This window comes from Mustela erminea, chromosome 3 (genome assembly GCF_009829155.1).
Source record: "Mustela erminea isolate mMusErm1 chromosome 3, mMusErm1.Pri, whole genome shotgun sequence".
In the NCBI taxonomy this organism is placed as follows: Eukaryota; Metazoa; Chordata; class Mammalia; order Carnivora; family Mustelidae; genus Mustela; species Mustela erminea.
Genome location: NC_045616.1, coordinates 125,092,218 through 125,117,473, shown reverse-complemented (window position 1 = coordinate 125,117,473; position 25,256 = coordinate 125,092,218). Strand labels below are relative to the sequence as shown.

The window sequence follows — 25,256 nt, the reverse complement described above, 5'->3', positions numbered from 1 at the left end:
TTAGTCAAGTGGAACTGCCCGGGGTTCCCAAAGGAGAGCTATACTTCAAAAATCTGTCCATGTCAAATGAAGAAAAAAAACCCTGAGCGTGGGGTCACCCAGATCAATGATCAAAAGAAACAGAGAATGAAGGGGGAAAAAAAGCACACCCTCGTTTTTGTTAAAAACACACACAGGTCTGATTTATTATAAGGAATACAGAGATGCGATGGGGGTTTTCTCTTATGCCTGGTTTTCTTTTTCTTTCTTTCTTTTTTTTCCTTCTTCTAATTAAGTAATTTCTTTGAATCAGGTCCTTTTGGTTAACTTTTGAGCTTTCAGAAAGTCTAGGACTAATCCTTAAAATTTCCCCCAAAAGAAAACACACTCCAGGAAATCCAGTTTTTAGGAGGACCCTTAAATATTTCCAAAAACACTTGAAGAGCAATAAAAGTAATGCAGAGTAATCCACCTTTAAGGCCTGAGATTCTATTCCAATCTCAACGTAAGAATCAGTGCGACGACACTCTCAAATAATCCGAGTAACCTCTTGGGCCTTCAAAAAGAGGGAACAACGAGCCTGTCAATCACATCATGAGAACACACCAAGTGACACGCTCTAAAAAGGAGATTTCTGGGCATCTGTGGGGCCTCACAGAAACCTAGAAATCTGCAGGTAGGTTCTCGGCTTGTCAAGCATCTCCCTCATTTCCATGCACCAGCAAAGCACAGGCTTCTACATTTGCTTTTGTATTTTTTCCCTGAGGTAGAGCTACTAACACTATTGCAAAACTGACAAATTTAAAAATTAAGGCAGAATGATCTGGAACACCGTAAAGAACAAACTTTAGAATCAGTTTCACTGGGCAAAATCTCCAGAAGATGTGATTTTCCTGGTTTCCTCACAATAGCAGAAGAAAGTACATTTTGTCAGCATAGTGATAAAAAACCAGTTTGATAAGAACTCAGTCCATATGAATGGTAGTTAAAATAAACTGATTGCTTCTTTTTTAATCTAACCAAAGTAAGAGTTAAGGTCTTCATTGCTTTTGAAAAATATTTTTTGGTATTTAGAATTTAGTCTTCAAGCACTCTCCAAAGTATAAAAGCATACAGTCACTAAAACTGCATTTTCTGTCCTATTTCTCTGTACTTAAAACACTCACGACACTATGCCAGGCACAGATAGAAGGGCCATTTAATCCTCTTAACACCTCTGGCCAGAGGCAGGCGTCAGGCCCTGGGGAGCACACAGTTAATCCTAAGCACTCTATGTGCTTGATCCTTACTTAACCCTCACTATTTGAGGTAGGTTCTAGGATTATCCCCATTTTACAGATGAGGAAACGGATTTACGTTTTTGCTCAATATTATTGCAGCTTGTCAAAGTAAGAGGGATTTAAACCCAGATGGTCTGACCTCAGAGTCTTACTGCCTGTCACCTCTATGCCCAGAGTGCGAAGTTAAATACCCATCAAATTAAATGTCTGTATATCCTAAGCGCCAGCAATTCCAATCTGACATCTAGACACTTGAGAAATGCTTGCATATATACACAAGGAAATGCGTATGGAGATATTCGTCAACAGCTTTGTTCGTAATCACAAAAACCCAGAAACAACCTACAAGTTTATCGGTAGGAATAAATAAATAAAATTATGGCATAGTCATGCCTTGGAACATAATATATCAGTGAAAATAACTAAGTTAGATTTACATGTATTATATAATCTCAAAAAATGTAATAAAAAAGCATGACAAAGTATACACTCTAAGACACCACTTATGCAAATTTTGACCACACAAAACATTACTGTATATTACTTAGAAATACATGCATATGTATTAGAAGTATAAAAATGTATGTTGGGAAAGATACTAACTTCAAGATACACTCACTTCTGAAGAAGCAAGGGGAAGGGACTTTGAAAATGCATTTTTATAGACTTGTTTCTTTAAGGAAAAACTGTGAATAAAAATGGTAAAGCGTTAAAATTTGCTGAATCTGGATAATGGGTGGATGGATTTCACTGTTATATCATTTTTTTTTGTACTTATCTGTATCTTTGAAATTTTTCATACTTAAAGTCATTCAAGTATGATTCCTCAGATACATATCCTCATATACTTCCAAATACATCCTCCTAAAATCAGAGTTGGGAGTTCCCTATAAATTCTTCCCCCCCACCCCATAAAAGGCGTAAAACTCAAGGTAACAATCTAGAAAATAAAGTATTAAAATTAACTTTCCCGAAATTATTACAGTATCTTACTGCACCTGTCTTAGAAGTACCATCTCAAAGATAATTACGTTCATTAATATACAGTCCATATTTCATTATGTTCTTAAGCAAAATTCGTTAAATTGGTGTTTCTAACCTTTTGACAAAGTCTGGTTATCAAGTAGTCTGGCTGAAGGTGGAGAGTTTTAAGATACAGCAGACCAGGGCACATGGGGAGAACAGGGAATAGTTTTCACTGTATACTTTTTTGTTATAAAGTATACAGTGCTTAAAATTGTACCATGTGGGGGCATGTAGGCGACTCGGTCGGTTAAAAGTCCGACTCTTGATTTCAGCTCAGGTCAACAACTCATGGTCAAGAGATCGAGCCCCGTGTCCAGACTTCCTGCTCAACAAGGAGTCTGCTTGGGATTCTCTCTCTCCTTCTGCCCCGCCCACGTACCTCATTAAAATAAATAAGTAAATCTTTTTAAAAAAAATTGTACCATGTGGTTTTATTAGTCATTTAGAGTAATTTTAATGAGATGGATTTTTAAAATTGAAATGAATGGATTTTTAAAGATTATGTAATATTCCATGGAGAGCCAAATGAAAATGACAGGCACACGCTTTATGTGTAGGACGGCAGTCATATAATCTTAACTGACAGAGAATGGATCAAATAATGTCAACCACAATTCATTACAAACTCATACATATTTGTGAGCAGAGTTGGAGAAGAGATGTTATTCCAAAAATAATTTCAGTGAAAGTAAACCCAGCAATTATAGCCATCTCTTGCTTTAACATCTTAGAAATATGACATTTTTAATAGCACATATTTTTCAATTCAGCTTTACTATGGCTAAAGAACCAGATGGCAAAATCTTGACTAACTAGAATCCAAATAAGAACAAGTACTAAAGGAATTACAATTTTTGTATTCCATCTTTAACAGCTAAAACTACAAAAACACAGATTCATCTCAAGTGTTTTACCAAAAAAAGCAATGTCTAGGGCCTTCTATGAAGTTAGTACAAATTCAACAAAATATCCCATACTTTCTACATCTACACTGCTAGAACCAAATGTTCTGAATAATTAAAGGGGCACTGTGCACTAGAATCATTAAAGACTGTATTTCCCTAGAGCAGAAAACTGTGCTGATGTAGTTTAAAAGGCTCATAAGAGAGAAAAAGAAAAGCTTCTGGTAAAGTATAAAACAGAGAACTATATTAACAAAGAATTGTTATTACCTATAACAGGCTCAAGCAATCTGGTGATCTTACGTTTTACCTTAAAGTCTGTTTTCCCATTTTCAGCTAAAAAATGAGCTTAATTTGCTTGTTAATATAAAAGTCATTAAAAAGCCATTATTAATTAAGGAAAAACAGAAAGATGTCCAAACTTGAGCTTTAATTAAAGAAAAACATCAAAGTCCATATACAAATGTGGGAAATTGACATCTCTCTTCATTGCTCAAACATGTAGACACATGCATTTTAACACTTAATGAATCTCTTCCCACTCATTTAAATAATTCAGATATTTGGGATTATCTTTTCAGTAAGTATTGCAAATAACATTTTAAAGGAAACTATTCTAGAAGAGAGTAAAATGTAAATATTCTTACATATAATAAGAAAAATTCTTTCTTAAGAATTTATGTTTTGGAAAATTAGGGCATCTGCCTGGGCACAATGATTTGCTTCTCTATAATGACAATAACCGTAATAGCGATACTACTTAGTGCATATAAATTATGCCTCTATCTCAAGACCATCTTTGGTCTATTTTTTAGGATCTCTCTAATGATTATTCAGTCTTTTCTTCAATGCAATATATGAAAGCATCATGAGAGAATCTCTTGCATAGCACCATTAAGAACTGTAACTCTTCAACTAGCTCTTCTCTAAGGATTCCTCTGCCAAGCTCTTATTTTCATTTCATTATTTCTTTGTTCTCCTTGTCTAAACTATACACGAGTTACCCAGATTTTCCACTCTGGCCCCTTTCAATAAAGACTCGTTTTGGCTCAACAAATTATTAGTCATCACCACAGTCTAAAAATAAATCGTATTTTACAAATTCTACATGTTAAAATTATGATGTTCTATGGAACCTCCAAATTATTTCACGGGTCATATGCAGAACCTTCTTCCCGTAGAGTTTAGTGGATCTCACTTATCATTGATGAAAACAATTCCAGTTATTTTATGGGACTGTTTACTACCTAAGCATTCTTTACAGAACATTCTTATTTCAGTAAGCTCAATCTATGCATAGCACGTTTGACACAATGAATCCAGACCCTGTAATGTGGCACATTCTAAGCCTAAATAAAACAAAATAAAACCCTACTGGACTCCTCCTTTATAACACAGAATACTTGTCATTTTATTTTGTCAGGGATTTAAGGGTGCAAATTTCGATTTCAGAATTTCTAGCCACAAAGGTAATTTCCATTTCACTATTGGATACAGTGACATAAAACACAGCAAAGATCTTAACAGGCCAGTCAGGGGAGAACTACGTGGTATCTTCAAAGTGAGATGCCACTTCTGTGCAGTAAACTTGCGTTGACACCTTCTCGTTTGTACTGGAAGTCTGTACTGTACCTTCATTCAAAACTACTAGATAGCCCATTTCTCCAAGGTCTTACATAAATACTTAAACAGAGTTGTGGCTGAACATGGATGTCTACATCAAGAGATATTACTAAAGAAAGAAAAAGAGATTCTGGATTATCCATCAACAAAAGAGGAAAGAGGTTCTATAGCTTAAGTACTCCGGCGTGGGTTAGTGCATGTCTACCAGTGTCGCCCGAGAACACAGGAAGAGCATCTACTTCTGAGCGGCAGTCTGTCGTCTGTGCCACGACACACGGCTACTCACTGTTTGCAGCAAAGGCACATCTGATTTACAGGTAAAGGGGAAAAGAAAGCAGCAAGGAGAAAATTTCAGTTTCTAAGTAGCAGAGTATTCTGTTCATCTCAAAAGATGAAAGCAGGTATCTTGCATTGCACATTTTTGGTCTTAGAGGAAAGAAGGCCAAAAATATGTGATTTTCATATTTGTGTTAATACAGCAAAGTTTTTCAAAGCCACTGCCAAAACTGGACTGGTTTTCTTACCTGCTTTTTCCATGCTTTAAGTTAAGGATGTCTGCCTCATTATAAACCTTGCTGGCTCCCTAGACTTTCTGTAGTCTGGCTTTGCTGTGATTAGTGGTCAAAACCTTTAATTACAGTATATAGTTTGTGCAGCTGCCTGGAAATTGGTCTCGGGGTCAGTGGCTCTTCCCGTTCCCCTCTTTCCATTCTTTTGAAGCAATATTGCTGAACTGAAGGCATTGTTCCAGCTTTCTGGTGTGCTCTGTCTGCTGCACACTATGAATAGCTTTGCAATCACTCCAGCAATTGGTTCTTCAACTGCCTTTAGGTTGTCAATTGTAATTCATTGGCTCCAGGAACCTTTTCTCTTTTCATTCTCTTGAGGTCTTTTCTTATTTAATTTGCAATAATATTAGGGAATGTCTTCTTCAGACATGTCACTAATGTCTTCCTGATTATGAGGCTGGATGTACAGTTGACTTTCATATAAATGCCTGTTAAAATGTTTCGATATTTCCTTTATCTCTGACTTGGGATGACAATTGCTGTAGTGTCCTATAAGGAATTTGGCTTAACCTTAGAGTCTTCTTTCTAAAGAATAATCCTCCTGGAAATATTCTCACTGGAGTTAATTCATGTAATTAGCTACATTTTGATAACTTCCCCAAAATATAATTTTTCATTTTTCTGATAATTAAATTTTCACATTTTCTTCCCATAATTATGCCCTCTTCTTAGTTTATAAATTTGAGCTCTATACAACTTCTTTAATTAGTTAACTAAGAAATAAAGGGTTCCAACTAGTTAGAAACCAATGTCTATGATTTCAGAGCCCTTTGGAGGACCCCGAGTTATTCCTCAAATATTGTTTTTCGAGATTATAGAACATTCCAACTATTCAAAATGAGTTCCAATGCTTTTGCATTAAAGGATTTTGTTTTATTTTTAGGAAAAAGAACAACCATCTCTTGATTTAGTAAGAAAAAACAAAAACTCAGTGCCTTATGTCTCAACTCCTTACTTCTGGATAAAACCCAGCAGGGTAACCCCTTTCATTAGCCTCAGCCATCCCGGAGTAACCAAAGGTATTTTTAAGCAGACACTATGTAATAATAATAATGAAAATAATTATCATAATGATAATAACTAACGCTTATTGTGCTTTTTATCTTCAAAGCACCTGACTGACATTAACCATGTGTCTATTTTCAAATTCATTTAACTCGACAAATGTTTTATTAACTCTGTACACTATGCAATGTGTAGTAAACTGAGTTTTCTTTTGCAAATGAAATAAGTAAATAAATAAGTGGAACTAGGGCCAAGGAAATGATTCTGTAAACTTTTGCCTCAGAGTCATTTGTTGGCTTTTTTGAATAAGAGTTTGTGAAAATTAATCTTTACAAAATACAAAATTGAAAAAAGGGTGAAGTTCACCACTACGACCACTCAAATACCTAGTGCTTCAAAAAAAGACCCAGAAAGGAAAAAGTCAAAGTCTAATTGTGTAGTTATGATGCATTACTGTAAAATACCTGCATATGTACAGGAAGAAAAATGTTAAGTGTAAGAAATGAAAAAATCCCTTAAGTTTCATTAATGTAAAGCACTTTTATGATAAAACTAGATTTGTTCTTAATAAATTGAATGTACTGCTTTAAAACCATTTCAATTAGGTGCCCACCGAGCTTCATCATATACCAGAAAGAAAGAGCAAAAGTAAAGTTTGCTTTGCTAGCAACTGAAAATAAGCTCTATATACTTAAAATACAGGTAATTAATAAAAACATATTAAAGGAATACTATTCAGTCGAGCTGTCCTGCCACTTTCTAGGAGGGATTTGGGGAAGGAGACAGCAACCTTGTATAAGCCAGGTCCTCAAGTGGACAAACACAAGTACATAAAAATACAAGAAAGCAAAGATGTGTAAATCTGGTAGCCAGAAGATTGAACCTTTGAGAACTATTACCATGGGCAGAGTGGTGAAATTTCACAGAAGATGCGATTTAGGAGTAATAGTTAAAGGTCAGGTTTGGTGTGGAGGAACAGGAGGCAGACTGGGTAGTTAAGGAATCTGGATGAAGGTGATGACGTTCAAGCCAGGAGGGAAGCACAGGCATGTACGTGAAGACTCCAACGTTGTACTCATTCCAACAACATATAATTAAGCACAGAGACTTATACAAGCCAGAATTCCTGTCCTTCAAAGAGCTTCCAATCTTGAGGGATAGACAGAACAGTTACAGGCAATTAATGCTGGTATTATGATTTGGTTATGCCCAGGATACCTTTGGGAGTCAAAAGGAAGACATGCAGGGGCGCCTGGGTGGCTCAGTGGGTTAAAGCCTCTGCCTTCAGCTCAGGTCATGATCCCACGGTCCTGGGATCGAGCCCCACATCGGGCTCTCTGCTCAGCGGGGAGCCTGCTTCCTCCTCTCTCTCTCTGCCTGCCTCTCTGCCTACTTGTGATCTCTGTCAAATAAATAAATAAAATCTTTAAAAAAAAAAAAAGGAAGATCAGGGAAACTTTTTTTTTTTTTAAAGATTTTATTTATTTATTTGACAGACAGAGATCACAAGTAGGCAGAGAGGCAGGCAGAGAGAGAAGGGGAAGCAGGCTCCATGCTAAGCAGAGAGCCCGATCCGGGGCTCGATCCCAGGACCCTGAGATCATGACCTGAGCTGAAGGCTTAATCCACTAAGCCACCCAGGCACCCCCCACGGCAACTTCTTGATGTCACCTATAATTGTTAGGTGGTTTTCCCAGGGAAAGAGAAATAGCAGGCAGCAGCTAAATGTGAGTGAGAAAAGAGAAGGGAATTTAATTATCAAGCACAGAACATAAGAGATAAGTGGTATTTCATCTGCTCCTAGAAGGAATTAGAAGATAGTACTGGTTTTTAACATGAATTTCATGGAAGATAGGAAATCTGGTTCTTAATTGTCTGTTTTGAGGAACAGGGGGAAAGAGTCAGGAAACGGAGAGGCACGGCAGAGGTGGGAGAACTGTGCAGCGAAACATCTGGAGGTGGACAGTAAATATGAGTAAGAATGGAAAGAGGTACCAAAATTTGCCAGCCCTACATGAAACAAAGATACGCATGTGGCCAACTAAAGAGGAATGGAGGTTTTAAAAGAGAACATAATGAATTAATTCTTGTTTTATTTTTTAAACGTATTATACTTTGCTATCCAACCTAAATAATTTTCTCAACAGGATGGACCTTCCTGATGTAACTCTCATTAAAGGGAATTTTATTAGTTTTCAGTAAGCAGGGCACATTCTCACGATTACTGCTTGGTGGGTGCAAGAAATACAGGTCCACAAGATCCCTTGAATGGTAAGATCAAAGCAGCCAGGTTTAGAATCCATGAAGTCAAATATACAAAATCATTTTTTCAAGGAGTGCATATTTAGTAAATACACGAATGTACAATGGAATATTGTTTTGGTATTCTGCTAAAAGTTGCTCTTTAAAATATAAAAGCATCATTTTTATAAATGTATCTAACTACCGAAATGATGATTATTTTCAGCTTCTCTTGCACGTTAGTCAACATTTTCAGGAGACCACAGAGTCATTCCCTGGAAAACAGACTTCCAAACCCTCTCATTGTTTCCCCAAGACTAAACTGTAACAGAGAAAAGTACATCTGTAAGGAATGCACAAAAAACAATTTGTATCTCATATCATTTTAGAATAAGTATACGTCCCACAAGGGAATTTTCAGACTGCTCACACAATAGGTATGTACACTGCTCTATGTGAAATCAAATCAGTATTCTAAAATGCTGCCAAGACACAGGTCAAGATACTTGGAAGACTCCTAAGATTTAAAGTATATGACACTTTACAATCATTATTGTACGAAAACACACACACACACGTTCCTCTCTGTATACACAGTAATAATAAACCAAGCTAAGTATGTTATGTGACTTAAATGCTGCTTCGTATTTTCCAGTAAAAAATTTGTCATGTAAAAGCAGAGATGATATTCGCTACTTCATAGAAATACCAAAACAAAACAAAACCAAAAACACCGCTCCACTGTTAAGCAGTATGAATATAGAATGAAAATTTTAAATTAGAGTCTTACTATTTACAGACAGTGTCCAAACATTTCAATCCTTCAAAATTCTCTGACCCTTTGTAGGAAGGAAAACAAGCATACAATTTAGAAATAATTACCTTTAAATACAAATTATACGTAAATGTAGAGGTCAAATAATATGAAATACATACTAGCAGTCTCTTCCAGAAGAGGTCTATAGACTAAGAAGGGAGAACTAGATAAAGTATTCCTGATACACTGAATATTGAAAAGTATTTTTCAAAAAACTATGAATATGTATAATCAAAACAAAACATGGGCTAAAAAAGCAATGTTTGTATCATCGTAAAAATACTCGCAAATGCTCTTCTCACATTTACATTTTGTTCTTTTCCACTTTCTATGTACATCATAGAAATGAACTTTTCCACCGCTTTCTATGTACATCACAGTAATGAACTGAATGACAATTTTAAGAAAACAGAGAAATGCCTGATCACAAATTTTAACCTTAATGTTGACATCCTAATCAAAAAGCTGGATTTTCCTGTGCTATAATTAATGAGCCATGGAACCAAGAGTCATTTGACCCTATAATTGCACCTCAAAAATCTTTATTTCACAGTTTCCACATTCTTTAATATTTGACAGAGTTCAAAAATATTCGACAGTTGACTCATTATTTGATGTACTATTTATAAAATAATGAAATACTTTCGAAATAAGGACAAGGATGAATATCCAATCAGACCAGATGCTGGAAGGTTAAACAATTTCTTTCACATTAACAAAATGTGTCATTTTATAAGACACGGTAATGCCCAATGAAACAAAAATAAGATTTCAAAAAGCTAGGAAGTAAAAGAGTCCCAATCGACAACGTGTAGAGGGAAAACAGGATTACATTTATTGGCTACTATATCAACTTAACTTCTCATGAAATCCTCCTGATCTATTAAATAACTTCAGAACTGAAGTATGCTCTCCTATGGGAGTTGTAAAACAAATTAGATACAATTACAATTCAATACAAATAAAAAGCCAACCTATTTACCCTTAAGATGATTCTTGGTTTAGGGCTTTATTATTTAAATTGGACTAGAATTTTCCCTAAGGAAACACGTGGGCCCCTTGACTTAATTATAGATTTTTATATTATACTTTCTATAGAGAAACATTGTTGATAGGAGTAAATTCTGGAAAACTGTGGTAACTACACCTCCCCAAAGTGAATACAACAAACATCTGTTGCAAGAACTGCTTGGCTTTCAGACAGTACGTAAAGGGTGTTCTTTTTCCCAGTGTTTTGCTATGTTTTAAAAAAGATGATTTGTTAAGAAACATGTTTCTACTATCAATTCTCAAAACGTAAAATCTTAAAATTCTAAGTGAAACACAGGTCATTACCAGGTTTATTACAGAAGGCAAACTATGCAATGTACAAGACTCCACTTGCATTCTAAAAGAGTAACAAAATAATTGGGCATGTTGCCCTCTGTCTGTGGGTTACAAAGTAATTTTAACCATTGTCTTCCTTTCTTAACTCCTTCTCTACACAAACATGGCAACACTTAGGGCAGGGGAGGGGACTAAATACACAGTCTCCTGAGATTTTTATCCTCCGTTGCAATTCTAGTGATAACTCAGGTTTCTCCTTGGGAATCTCACCAGCTTCTAAACTCAACAATATCCTGTTATCCTCATGAAGCGATAAATGAATTCTTAAAGTTTTACTCAAGTGACAGGATAAATAATTGCAAATTTTTTGCATAATGTATTAAGCACAAAATGTAGTAATTTCCATGGGAGGGGGGAAGAATCAATAAGCCCTTATGACTCCTTGTCTTTTCTTCACTGCATCAAAGACTGGTTCAGTGCTTTTGGTAAAGTGAATACATTTTCCTTGATTCCGAGAGAACAAAATTTTGCCTCAGAATCACAGGAATTTTGCAAAGTAAAACCCCATCTCTTTTAGCACTTGGAAATTACACGGCATGCACACAAATTAGGTACAAATGAATAAAAATGTTTATAAGCAATAAGCATAGGGCATGTAATACCATTATAATAAGGAAAGGAGGAGCAGTAAATAGATGACGAACTCTAAACTTATTTCTAATAACATGTAAGTTTGTTCATTTTTTAATCTCCTACCCCCTCTTCTACCCATGCCTCCTCCCAACAATTATGAGATTACCATTCATTAAAAGTTTAAGATTCAGTTTTTACAATTCCACTTTTATGCTAACTTATTAATAAGGTATTGATTTAATCCCTAAAACATTTCTGGGGGTACTTCAACAAGGCACCGTAACAGTACTGTACTGAGGAAATCTCTTGGTCTTTCAAGCAATGAGTAAAAAGAGGAAGCTTCCATTTCTTTTTCTGCCAAATCCCAAGTATAACCTGTTTCGACAAATGTCAAGATCTATAATCAAATTTGCCGGTGTCTTCAGTTAAAGCCTAAAATGTTAACATGCACCTGTATAGTATGTGTTTATATAAATAACCATAGGGAAAATGCCTTAAACAGTTCTCAAAATGGCATTTGCAATCCATTACCAGCAAAAATTTTGAGGAAAATTCACTTAAAGTTGATATAAATAGAAAGTCAAAGTCATCCATGTACCAGTATATACAGTTTTCAATAATTTTCAAATCATTTTCTACATTTACAGCCTCTGTCTCAGTAAAAGATGAATCATAAAAAGATATCTCCCTGTTTCCTATGAAAGGTAGCTAGCAAACACACACAAAGCATATTCCAGAGCAATTAACTGTTAAAAGCTTCCTTTCTTTGCCATGACATTCAATTTTTATGGAGGATTACCCTGAACTGCGAATTTGATTTTAAGAAAACATCAGTTTCAATTTTATGATGTCTAAGAAAAAACAGTTTCTTAAATTTAAAAGCAAATAATAATAATAATTATTATTCAGCTCTTCTACATAACTTGAATAAAGGAATTTTAAGTTACAAGGTCACTTGTATATGTATCTCATATGTTTTATTACAGAGATATTCCATATTACTTACATATAAAACGTTATAGTCTATTTGTATTCCTAATACATACCAGTATTTCCCACAATGAATCTCAGAACAATGGATTTTCAGCAAGTACCTTGTAATTACAAACTAATGTAACACTCATAACTACCCATCATTAGATACTATTACCTCCATTCTAGAGACAGAAAAACTGGTGCTGAGAAGTTAAAAGATTTACCCAAAGCCTTAAGTACAGATCGGGAAGGCACCACAACCCCAAGGCCGAAGATCTGTGCGTTAATGACTCTGAAGAGATTTGCATTGCTTTGTTTTTATCTTAATCACTTAATATTATCTAGATTTCACAAAATCTAAAAGGAAAAAGGTGCTTGCTGACCACTTAATACTGAAAGAAGCAACAGAGGATAGACATGAGTTCTATTTAAGAAGAAACCCTTGCCTTCTTTACTATTTTCCTAAAACTTAAATGAAAATTCTCTACATATACCCCTCTACTGCTTAGTACTGTCAACTCTGAAGTGAATTATCCAAAAATCATCCCACTCACTTAGTAAAAAACAAAACAAAACAGAAAACTGCCTTATTGCCATCTTACTGATGAGAAGACAAGCGAAGGAACAAAGCTCTTTGCAAGGGTCCCACATTAAGTGTGAGAGAAGTCTGGAGTTAGAACATCTTACGTCCTGAACTCCTTGTCCAATTTTTCAAACTACAGGGCAACATTGTTCCTCTTACTCATCTTATTAGGAGTCACTAAAGGAAGCACACAATTTTCTGAAGGAGGGGAGAGAAACCTATTCTGAAAGTTACAGGTGTAAAGGATACATGAAAAGTTTTGATTTCACTGCACTTAGGTTAAAATTCCCCCCAATTCAAATTTTAAAAATTATTCACCTATCTTATCCGTTTAGTATCCACGAATCAGAAACTCTGCTGGGTGAGACACTGAATTCCTCCCCCATCCCCCAGTACTAGACTCATGCTTTTATAGGTGAGATACAAGTTTAAAAAATAAAATTAAATGGGGAAAGATAAACAATGGGTCCATATTAAAGCGTATTTGGTGGCACAGAACTTGCAAGATAAGACATCAATTTTCAGCCTGGCTGGTTACAGAATAGGACTCATTGCTTCTAGTCAACAGTGAGCATTTCAAGGGACAAGAACATGACATCTAAGGGCAAGTGATGCATGGTAATACGCATGATGCATTCCTTGAAAAGCTGGAGAAAAGAATGAACTAAGGAAGCGGGCAGAGTAAAAAAGTGTTCAATAACCAGGCCTTCAGATGAGAAAATAGATGAGAAAAATATTCAGATAAGTCCTCTAACTTTCGCTAAGCAATTAAAAAAAAAAAAAAAAAACACGAGAAAACAAAAAACAAAAACTATGCTTTCCAGGTGGAGAAAGATATATAAACAATAATTTCTATAGATTGATACAGTCTTTCTACTTTCTCAGAAAATCATGGTTTCATGTGGAAAAACAATATAACCAGCATATCCGAATTACAGGCAAGTTTTCAGATTCCAAGGCGGCGGCGAAAGTGCAGCAAACAAGACAAAGAGTTGTCAAGTTAATGAGACATACCTCTTGGACTGATCGAGCAGCTGGCTTGTCTTGATGATTGGCCAATATTAAAAAGGGTAAAGTGCATAACTGTGGGTGCTGAAGAGCTGAGTGTAGTTCATTTCTAGCAGTTTCTAAATCATCTTCTGAAGACGCACTGTCTAATACAAATATTACCCCTTGAGATCCTTGGTAGTAGCGACTCCAATATTTTCGGATATTATCAGCCCCTGTCAAAAACAAAACAAATTCTGTTTTTAAAAAATGGGTTTCAGTCATGCTTAGCGAAATAAGTCAATTGGAGAAAGACAACTATCATATGATCTCTCTGATATGAGGAAGTGAAGATGCAACACGGGGGCTTAAGGAGGTAGGAGAAGAATCAATGAAACAAGATGGGATTGGGAGGGAGACAAACCGTAAGTGACTCTTAATCTCACAAAACAAACTGAGGGTTCCTGGGGGGAGGGGGGTTGGGAGAAGTGGGATGGGGTTATGGACATTGGGGAGGGTATGTGCTATGGTGAGTGCTGTGAAGTGTGTAAACCTGGCGATTCACAGACCTGTACCCCTGGGGATAAAAATATATTATATGTTTATAAAAAATAAAAAAAAAATTTAAAAATAGGTTTCGGAAACTGAGAGAACACTGAACAGTACTGTTGGGCACACCCAACAGTGATTCCTACTGGACACCAGTGTAGCTTTTAAAAAATTAAGTGCAGAAAACATAGCTGATGAGAAAAAGGCATGAGAGCCAACAGGTGGATATGGCCTTGAAGAATACCACCAAAGTTGAGGAGTCATCCTTCATACTTTTCTTATCAAAATATGGGAGAAAAGCCAGGATACTTTCTAGATCAAAACTCAAAATGTTTTCAGCTTTTGCTTACTAGCCCTAAATAAACTCCACTCTTTATAAATTGAGTTTGAGCCTAACTCAGAGGGCAGTGTAACCTAGCTGTTCAGAGAGGCTTTTCTTTCCCCCCGACAACGAAAATTAGCTTGATATTTTCTAAAAGAACTACCTGCTGATCAGAGCAGCCTTGTTTAATTCCATCTAGAAAGTGAAAACTACTAGCACAATACCTTCATGTACCAAAGTGTTGCAGTTTGTGATGAATTAAAATCTCGATACATTTGCATAAACCGATTTGGCAATGAGCATCCTCATGGCCCTGGTATCATGGGGGTGTTTACAAAAAATTAAAAACTGAGATTCTCATCAGCCAGGGCCACATCTTATTCTTCTCTGGATTCCCAATATCCAGCATAATACATAACTTGAAGCTCAGTACAGGAATGAGGGAAATGAGGGAAGGAGGAAGTGAAATTATACACTAATTAGGCTTTATGGATTTTGAGACTAAAAGACCTGGAGAGACAGTCCAGTCCAACTGTCTTGAGGAAATTGGGGCCAAGAGAGGTGAAGTGAGTAATCCCCATTCATGTGTCTAGTCAATCACGAAACTGAGATTTGCATCTGAGTAGACAACCTCTCTAGCATTCCCCACTACATCATGATGACTGCTTCCTTTACTTTTGATTCATGAATAGCATCGGCAATGTGTATGGATGGGGTGGGAAATGGGGAGTTTAGGCTTATTGGTTATACAAAGAAAATCAGATGAAGATATTTTATCATTTTAGTGCATACGATCAAGTCTTAGCCAGTCAGTAACTACATACTGGCCATCCATTGAATATTTAGCTCCTAGGTTGAATATACTGTGCTAAGTGCTAGGGGTACAGAGATTAAGGACTGGAGCCGGCATGTACTAACTGGCAAGGGCCAAATGTGTGCATCTCTTTCCAACTCTGTGTCCAAGGATATCATACTGGAAGCTCGAAACTGGACAAGCTGGGAGTATTTTCACCATCAAAATCAACAACAGCTATCATCATGTCTTTTCGTCCCCTGAAGGCCAACACACCACTGGCTGACACATTAAGAAGCCCACATTTTTCTGAAAGAATAGGAAAAAATATAATAATAAAGGAATAAAGCACTGTGATAGAGGTAGTCCTTAAGCGGGATGAGAGCACCTCAACCGGACTGGGTGATTCTCTTCAAAAACAGCACTTACCAAACACCTACCATTTACTAAGCACTTTCTACATTCAGGCACAGTGCTAGGTGTTTCCAAAAGAAGAGCGCATATAATTCTTACAACTACCCTAAGAGGGAGGTGTAAATGACTCAGGGTTTAAAACTAATTTTCAGGTTTTTAAATCCAAGGTATTTGTTATAATACCTTGTTGAAACAACCAGCTATGTCATAAGACCAAGGACACTTAATGCTGAGTAACCTTCAGTATGTAAAGATATGGGATGTGAATAGGGGTGATGCAGATCAGGTAACATCCAACCAAGAAAGCAGAACAAACAACAAATCCCAAGGAAGAAAAAAATTAAGCCAGAGATTATTTAAGATAGGTAGGTAGTTGCATAAGTGATGGCTGAACTAAGAAAACAGAGGCACCGAAATTAGCAACACCTTAGTCCAGGTTCCCTAGGAACAGAGTCTGAGATGGCATTTCTTGAATGCCTAATTACAGACAGTACTATCAGGAGAAACCAGAAGTGAAAAAAGCAAGCTAGAATTGGGAAGAAGCTAGGCAAAGATATGGTTTCAAAAAAGTCTAAACTCAGCTTGATCCAATGAGGAGCTCTAGAGTAGGGACTGAACCACAGAAGTTGTCCAGTCCAAAGGCAGTGGTACTGGGCTGCTATACCCCTGTATAGTCATTGGCTATGAGCCACCCCTAGGGAACAGGAGGGGGTAGGGGTGTGATCTCATACTCTCCCAGACATATCTGGTTGAGGCAATTACGGTCAGCCAAGGGCAGGCCTCTGGAGAAGGGTACAGGTGTGAGTCATTAGCAGCCAATACTCGCAGCAGCTGGGAGATGGATGCACTGGCCCAGTAAAGGAGATCTGGGTAGGATACCAACAGCATCTGCTACAAGCTACATCCAGACATTATCCATATGCTAGAGAACCATCCATAAGCTTGAGGAGCAAAAGGAGCAGCAGTGTTACCTGATGGTAAATGTTTAAAACAAAAACACAGTGCGTGAACATATCTGTACATAATTTATTAAAAATTTTACTAAAGGATGTGTAGCACACAATTTCTATCTAATATATGCAACATGCTTTACTGTAAATTCCATAGAGCTCATTAATGCTCACAAAATGGTTCCGTGATTTTGCTCCTCTTGTATCCACAGTCAACCAACAGTTGTAATTGACCAAGTACAGTTCTAAAATAAATGTTGATTGTGCTAAGTGTTTTACATGTATCAACTCATTTACCCTTGACAATCTTAAGAGGCAAATAATCTTATGGCTCTCATTTTATCAATAATAAAACTAAGACATGAAACAATTACATAATGCGACCAAGGTTACACACCTAAAATATATATTTAGGTCTAACGGGACTGAAATAGAAGGATCATTGACTGGGAAGGTGACAGAACTGAACAAAGAACTATTACACATAAGCCAAGGGCAGGGGGGAGGAGGGTGGGAAGCAACCTATTAGAATAAAAGGTACTAAGTGCATATGTATATTAATTCTCAGAGTAGGAACATGTCCAAGAACATTTCCAGCCAATTAAATTCAGTGAATAGTATTATGAATTACTATTCTATACAAATCACTGAGCAGGAACCTGTAAGAAATATTTAAAAATCCCTTATTCCCTTTAGATCAAATCCTCAAATTCTGTCAAGTAGTAAGAACTACAACAAGGCCTGTAAATACAGTAGAGGGCATCAACGCGGCCATAGCATTAAGACGGTGTGCAGAGAATCAAGTATAAAGAGAAGAACACTGGTTGCAGGTTTCAATGGAAGTTTTCCATAAATAGGTGGGACATACTCAAAATCCAACTCATGAGGTCCATCTCTTTCACCAAGAAACTATTTCCATCTGCCACATTTAGGAGCACATAAGACACCTGAAAATAGGTGTCTCAAAGAGACAAAATGATGGTGAGTCCAATGACTCTGTGGGTGGAAACACACCCAAAGAGAAGTGTCACAATTTTTTTTAAAGACTTTATTTATCTGACAGAGAGAGAGCTCAGTCAGGGGCAGTGGCAGACAGAGGAAGAGGGAGAGGGAGAGGCAGGCTCCCAGCTAAGCAAGGAACCAGATGCCGGGCTCGATCCCAGGAACTGACCTGGGATCATGACTTGAGCTGAAGATAGAAGCACAACCAGTTGAGTCACCCAGGCACCCGTAAATCTCATAATTTCTTAAAATGTCCCATCTTTGACATAGTATGTGAATAATAAATTATTAATAGCGCAAAGACCCTTTTCTTTAGTCTGCTACCACACAGCTATCTGCCCAATCTTAGCATGTCTGATGTTCATCACAAACAATTGGGCTTGGAATGCAGCATTCCAGCCTTTTGCCCAGTGGCTTTGGTCAGCAGCAGCCTGAACCCAGATTAGGACCCAGGAAACCAGCAGTCGAGTAAAGGGTTACATAAAGTTGGTCTGTCTGGCCAAGCGGATCTTAGTTAAGCCACCAGATTAAAATGAGAGATGAACAGGTCATTAACTTAGCTGCCAAATGCTTTGAGAAGTGAGCCTAACTGGGAAAATTTGGAACTCCCATTTGATGTCCACATCCCAATATTCCTCATCTATAAACCAAGTCCAAAGGGAATAACATAATGCAGTATATCACATCTAACAGTGGTCTGGGGCCACTCATTTTAATGACTGAAGAGTGCATGTGTTCTGTCACTTAAATTGTTATATAAAGAGGTTAAACACTCAACTCAAACCTGGCCTATATTTTGTACACTGATTAAAAAATAAACGGTATCTTAAGAGTAGAGAGGGTTTGATGCTGCCTTACTAAACGTTGTAAGGAGCCGGTAATCTAAGAGGTCATTCTGAGAGCCAATCAACCAGGAGAACCTGGTTTAAGCCACTACAAGAGGAAGGACAGAAGACAGGAGCACAATGTGTCTTCATTATGCAAGGTTCTTTTAAAAGGCACACTACAGCAACTAGGGACAATTTTTCTGTGGTACATTATGGACAACTATGGAACATTCTCTTAGTATTCATTAACTCATCTAACAGACAATTATTGAGCACCTGGTACCATCCCAGGTGCTGGGGACATAGTAGCAAACAAGAGACAAAAACTTTCCGTCTTCATAGTGTTTACATTCTTCAGCAGCAGGGCTGGCCTAGCATTATAGAGGTTAAAAATGCCAAGTATTTGTTTCCCCAGTTCTCTCTTACAGCATGGACAGATTATTTGGTTCTAGTAAATTGGGACTCAACTAAGGTCTGCTGGGAGCTTCTGGAAAAAAAATGTGTCCCTCAACAAAAAGAGAGATGCCCAAAGACAGCCACCTCTCTCTCCTTTTTGATTTCATTAGGTGATAAGATGATGCTCTATACTGTGTTAAACTTCTAGCAGTCCTGAAGGAGACACTCCAAAACACTGAGGACGTCAGAATGCATTAACGACAGAAAGAGCTTGGATCTTTCAGAACACTGCTAAGCAGCAGTACCAACTACCAACAGTGTAAGAACCCCTTAGTCTGGAGTACAGTAAATGCCTATTATTTAAGGCAATTTTAGAAGACTATTGTTATTTTTCAGCCCAAAAAAAGGCTTAGTTTCCTTGAGTTTTAAAAAACCAAAAACCAACCAATGAACAAAAAACAAAACAGGGATATACAGAAGTCAACAATAAACACAGTCATTCAAAGTTGTCCCTATGGGGAAGTGGGCAGGAGGAAGGCTGTTCTTATGGAAAATCTCATCTCCAGGCCAGTGATATCTAACTAAACTTTTTGTGATAAAGTAATTTCTTATCTATGCTTTTCTGTACAGTAGTCACCAGCCACAGTGGCTTCTGAGTACATAAAATGGCGGCCAGTGCAACCGAAGAACTGAATTTTATCTAAATTTTCTTAAATCTGAAGTTCAGATGCCACACATGGCTGATGGCTACTGTACTGGACAGTACGTTCTAGATAATTCTCTCACTTCTTTCTGACTGCTAGAAACCCCTAAGGCAAGCCAGTTAGAGATCTAATCCTATCTCTGAGAAGAAAATCAGGTAGCTCTGCTGCTGGAGGAGCCGGTGTGGTCAGGCCAATCCAGAGATGGTTTGCTGAGGGGCTCTGTGCAGCTAACCAGGCTCAACGAGGGCATCCACGGTGCTCAGTCACCCTGTTGTGACACACAGAGTGAGGCTGAGGACTCAAGACTGTCTTGTCTTTCCATCCTCTTACCACAGTCTTAAGAAAATGAAGGAGAATAAGATTATTTTCCCTCTGGAAAACTTAATGAGATTGGAGAACCCATAAAGGATGCCAATTTTGGAGAATTTTAATTGCAAATTAATGCTTCAAATCTTAGTGAAGGAGGACATTTCCTCAGAAGGAAAGTCACCTCAGCAGTATTATTTTAAGAAGAATGGTTTCCAGGGTCACCTGGGTGGCTCAGTTGGTTGGACGACTGCCTTCGGCTCAGGTCATGATCCTGGAGTCCCAGGATCGAGTCCCATATCAGGCTCCCAGCTCCATGGGGAGTCTGCTTCTCCCTCTGACTTTCTCCTCGCTCACTGTCTCTCTCTTAAATAAATAAATAAAATCTTAAAAAAAAAAAAAAAAAAGGCCTGCTTTGGCTATTCAAGTCTTAAAAAAAAAAAAAAAAGAAGAATGGTTTCCAGCATGGGGAGAAAATGTGCAAAGAGGAGGACAGGAGATGTGACAGAAAAGTAATACTTCCAAATTCTTTTCTGACCCGTCCCCTCTGCGGAGTCTCAGGTCTTTCTGAAGGGTGATTCCTTTCAATCTTTTCATTTTCTCTACATCAAACTCACTCAATCTGCTTTTAAAAACTGAAATACTAAGAGTTTGGGAGAACTAAGACATATATATCTAAATTCAAACTTTTGTTATCGACCTCCCCCCCAACACACACACACCAAAAAGCCAAAATATTTTAAATTAAGCCCTCTTTAAATGGTCAATACAAAGTATAAAAATGTGAAGATTCGAAGTCAAGTTCTCCTAAGGGAGATGTATTGTCCTCTAGATAATAAAAAAAAAATTTTAGAAAAATGTATGAAAACCAAAAATGTGGTCTGCCTGATGGGAGGAGAACCACTACCAAACAGGATGAACCGTTGAGCTGAGGGAGACCACAGTCCTCGGGCTCACAGGCAGATGCGCTGAGAACACCCACGTAGAATATGAAAGACCATCAACACACAGTCGTCACCCACCCCCGCCTCACCGATGTATTACATCACATCTAACCTTGTAAAGGTGTTTATATCCATCACCTCACTTAACTTTTTAGGAGTTATTATCCTTATTTAATGGATGAAGAAACTGGGACAGAAAGTTGAAGCATTTTCCTCCATACCCAGCTAATAAACGGCAGATCCAGGACTCAAATTCTGGACTCACTCCAAAGACCATGTATTGTTCTCTACTACACGGAGCTGTTTCCCAGAGAGTGTAAGAGGCTCCAGGGAAAGGGAGAGAAGAGGAGCAAAGGTATTCCCGTGAGGAGGGCATGGCTGGGAGCACTAGCTAAGAGGAAAACTAGGAGTGGGTGGGTGGGGCACAGTGCAGAGAAGGAGCAGGAGACAGACTCAGCTATGACAAGTAATGGCCAGTGTGAAGACAATATGGATGGCTTTGCAAGCCAGGCAGTGTCTGGGCATGGGGCAGCAGTAAATGGAGAATTACTACAGGGCCCGGGAGACACTACTGGGGTAGTCTTGTCTTGCTTATGGGCCTTGTTGATTGCCCATTAGCTGTTAATACTTAGGGCAGACAGTACTCCGTACCTACCAATAGCTGGGCTTCTTCCAGTCTTAAAGTGCCAAGCCTCTAGATTTCATAAACCTTAAAAATGAATACACTCAAATTAACAAAAAAAAAGGGGGGGCACGCCTGAGTGGCTCAATCATTAAGCGGCTGCCTTCGGCTCAGGTCATGATCTCAGAATTCTGGGACTGAGTGCTGCGCTGGGGTCCCTGCATGATGGAGAGCCTGCTTCTCCCTCTGCCTGCTGCTTCCCGACCCATGTCAAATTAATTAATTAATTATTTTTTTAAAGTCCAAAAAAACTTTTTAAAAATTTTTTATTAACATATAATGTATTATTAGCCCCAGAGGTACAGGTCTGTGAATTGCCAGGTTGACACACTTCATAGCACTCACCGTTTAAAAAAAAAAAAAAAAATTGTTTTTAAATGAATACTCTTCACACTCCTGGGCATATAGCTAACTGAATTGCTTGAAAAAGATTCGCTTATGAAGGTATTCCTGTATTTATCAGCAATACAATGTCTTAGGGAGAGGTAAAAATAATGTGGGCTAGAAAGAAAAAGAGTTCTTCCTTCTCCCAAAGGATCTAAGAGAGTCCGTAAAGGAAACAGGTCAACAAATAGTTTCTGCCCTATTTTGGGTTCCCCCAGTGCAAAGGGTTTATTCAAGTGGTGACTACAGAAAATACTAGTGGCAGAGTGAGGAAGTGGGAGAGGGAGAGAGACAGCCCACAAAAAGGAGCTATCCAGACAGCAGGACTGTGGGTAGCCTGAACTGACTCAGGCTAGAATTGGGAGCCAGGCACCGGTGGAAAAGCATTTGGGGACTTGTACCTACCTCCCATTAGTGGTTGCTTGAGGAGGACTGCACATTATTTTCCTAGCACCTCTAGCTTTGCCAAGACACCAAGGTCTCAATAATTCTTGAGAGCGAAGGGCCTAAGACCCCACAGGGATTTTAGAGCTGTACATGCTTGTTATCTTTAATATGCTAAAGGGACCACTGGGATCCACTAAAACTGAGGCATATTTGGAGCTGTTTTCCAGCAGAAATAAACGTGTTACATTGAACTATCTTTATGCTCATCCTATCTCCTGTCCAAAGATAGGTCAGCCAGAGTTGGGAGCACAATCGCAAAATTGAGAGCTCTATATAGGAATTGGACTAATCTCCTTAGTCTCATTATGTTGGAACGCTAACCCAGTGGTCACGTGCTTTAGAACCTAGAAAGGTTATTACAACACGTGCAGCCTTGGAATCCGAACTTCAAATAGCACATCCCCAGGAAATTCGGAAGCAGGCGCTCCTCAGTCTATCTTTTATAAAACAAAATGCCCCACACTATACCAAAGCCCATACACCACCTGCCGTCTTCTCAACAAGGACTCTGGATGTCCGGAAAGCACAACGGTACATCCTTACATTCACCGGCAAGTTCTAAGTCCTGTAGATGAGGACTCCGCCGCCACCTGATCCCTTGTTCTCCTCCACGTTCTCACTCTGCTCCACACCCTCAACCACTTTCCATGTGGAACACCAGAACGGCCTTCTACCTGGTCTCCGTGCTTCTGTCCTTGCAGTGCTCTGATGACATTACTAACTGAACCAGGACACCAGCTCAGGCTCTATCACCACTCTGGCCAAAAACATCAAATGCCTATAAAACTTGGACTTCCCAAAGACACAACTTAGCATTTACAGTTCTCTGTGATCTGGCTCCAGGGGCCATTCCTACCCTGTCTCTCTGTTCCTCTCCTTGTACTCTCTGGGAATGCGACTCGCTCCCTCCCAGACCAGACCAGGTTTCCGCTGCCGCACCTTTGGTTGGGTTATCCGCCACCCCCTGCCCCCGCCTGGAGTTCCTGCCCTGTTCGTTCTCCCCTTGGCTCCTGTATAGGCAAATCACCACCCACCCTGCACGGGCCAGGTCACTGATTCTACCAAGCCTTCCAACAGTCTGGGAGCCATAAAGAGGTCTCAGAAACTTTTAATCTCTTTCTCTCGGTGCTCTTCATAAGACATTCTTCCCTGCAGTGGAGTTATCTGAATACACATTTCGTCTTTCCGGTTAGACCCAAAGAGCCACCTGGGAGTTTGGTGCCTTTGGGTGCCTGCCTCATTCATTTTCACACTTTTGATGCCTTTAACAGTCTTACACAATCACTACTTTTTCCACGAGTTAATCTTTTGTACAATGTTTACTTAGTTTTCTCACATGCAGAATGTACTATTCGCCCCACAAAGCATTTTATGGTACAGAAATAAAGGGTCTTCTTGGTGGACAGTGGTTGCTCATTGGCTTACTGTTTATTAGCACGTGGTTGTTACATTTCTGGCACATAGTTCTGCAAGGAATTGCTCACCTGACATTTTCGGTGTAAAAAATCTTTAACTCCTCATACTCAAGAAAATTACACTCTATTCACAGCTTTTTGCCCTTCTCAGAGCTCTGTTTAAGTACTGGGAAATGTGCAGCCCTAGTGTGTGTTGAGCATTGCACTAAAACACAACAGACAGCATAACCCCACACTCTTTGGGATCGGTCAGCCTGTCCTGATGCCCCTCAGAACAAGCAGCTCTGAGAAACTGCAATCGTAGGGGGAAAAAAGCTGTGGGAAGAGTTGTGGGAAAATGTTCCCTTCTGTACTCCCATAAAAGCCAAGGGCCTACTGCCTAGAAGACCCACAAAACCAAGGTGATCACTATGTGCATGGCTCCAAATGTTTACTAAGCAGCAAATTCCTGGGCTATTGGACTAACACAAAGAGCAAAAGGCACATTTTGTAGTATTCTGGAAAATCTGGTGCCCAGAGTAGGAAAGCTAGTCTGGGAACAATTTTGCTGCAATTGCCATTGACTAAAGCAACAAATTGGGAAGAGCCACAATGAGAATTTTCTGGCTGAAATGAAAAGCGTTCATTCCATACTTGGGGTGAAATACAATCTTTTAATACTGTGGAAAGGCTATGCCATTCTAGCATAGCTTACCAACCACCACTCCCCCCTGCCCCCAGTACCTTTTTTTTTTTTTTTAAGATTTTATTTATTTATTTGACAGAGAGAGAGAGAGAGATCACAAGTGGGCAGAGAGGGGGAAGCAGGCTCCCTGCTGAGCAGAGAGCCCAATGCGGGGCTCAATCCCAGGATCCTGAGATCATGACCTAAGCTGAAGGCAGAGGCTTAACTCACTGAGCCACCCAGGTGCCTTATCCCCCCAGTACTTTTTATTGTAAAGTTTGACAACAACCATGTGACAAAACTGACAAATAATATAAAGCTCTAGATGAACATAAATTCACAGCCCACAGAAAAAGTTTACAACCATCTAATGTCTCATCCTACATAGCAATAAAGAATAATTAGGACAATAGATTACAAGCTTTGACCTTCAAAGGTAGGCTCTTACTCTAACTGTAATTTCTATTCTGTGATTAATTTGACCTCAAAACATTACTAATAACCTACTCAT

At 38.5% G+C, this 25,256-nt stretch overlaps 1 protein-coding gene across 3 annotated transcripts in view; it reads right to left on the bottom strand.

The window, feature by feature from the left end:
- ARL15 (ADP ribosylation factor like GTPase 15) overlaps positions 1-25,256 on the bottom strand; it is a 395,820-nt gene that overhangs the window by 184,328 nt on the left and 186,236 nt on the right. For all 3 annotated transcript variants that reach the window (XM_032337414.1, XM_032337417.1, XM_032337415.1), the window contains one exon: positions 13,974-14,182. In XM_032337414.1, the coding sequence (XP_032193305.1) occupies positions 13,974-14,182 (209 nt within the window). The remainder of the gene's footprint in view (positions 1-13,973; positions 14,183-25,256) is intronic.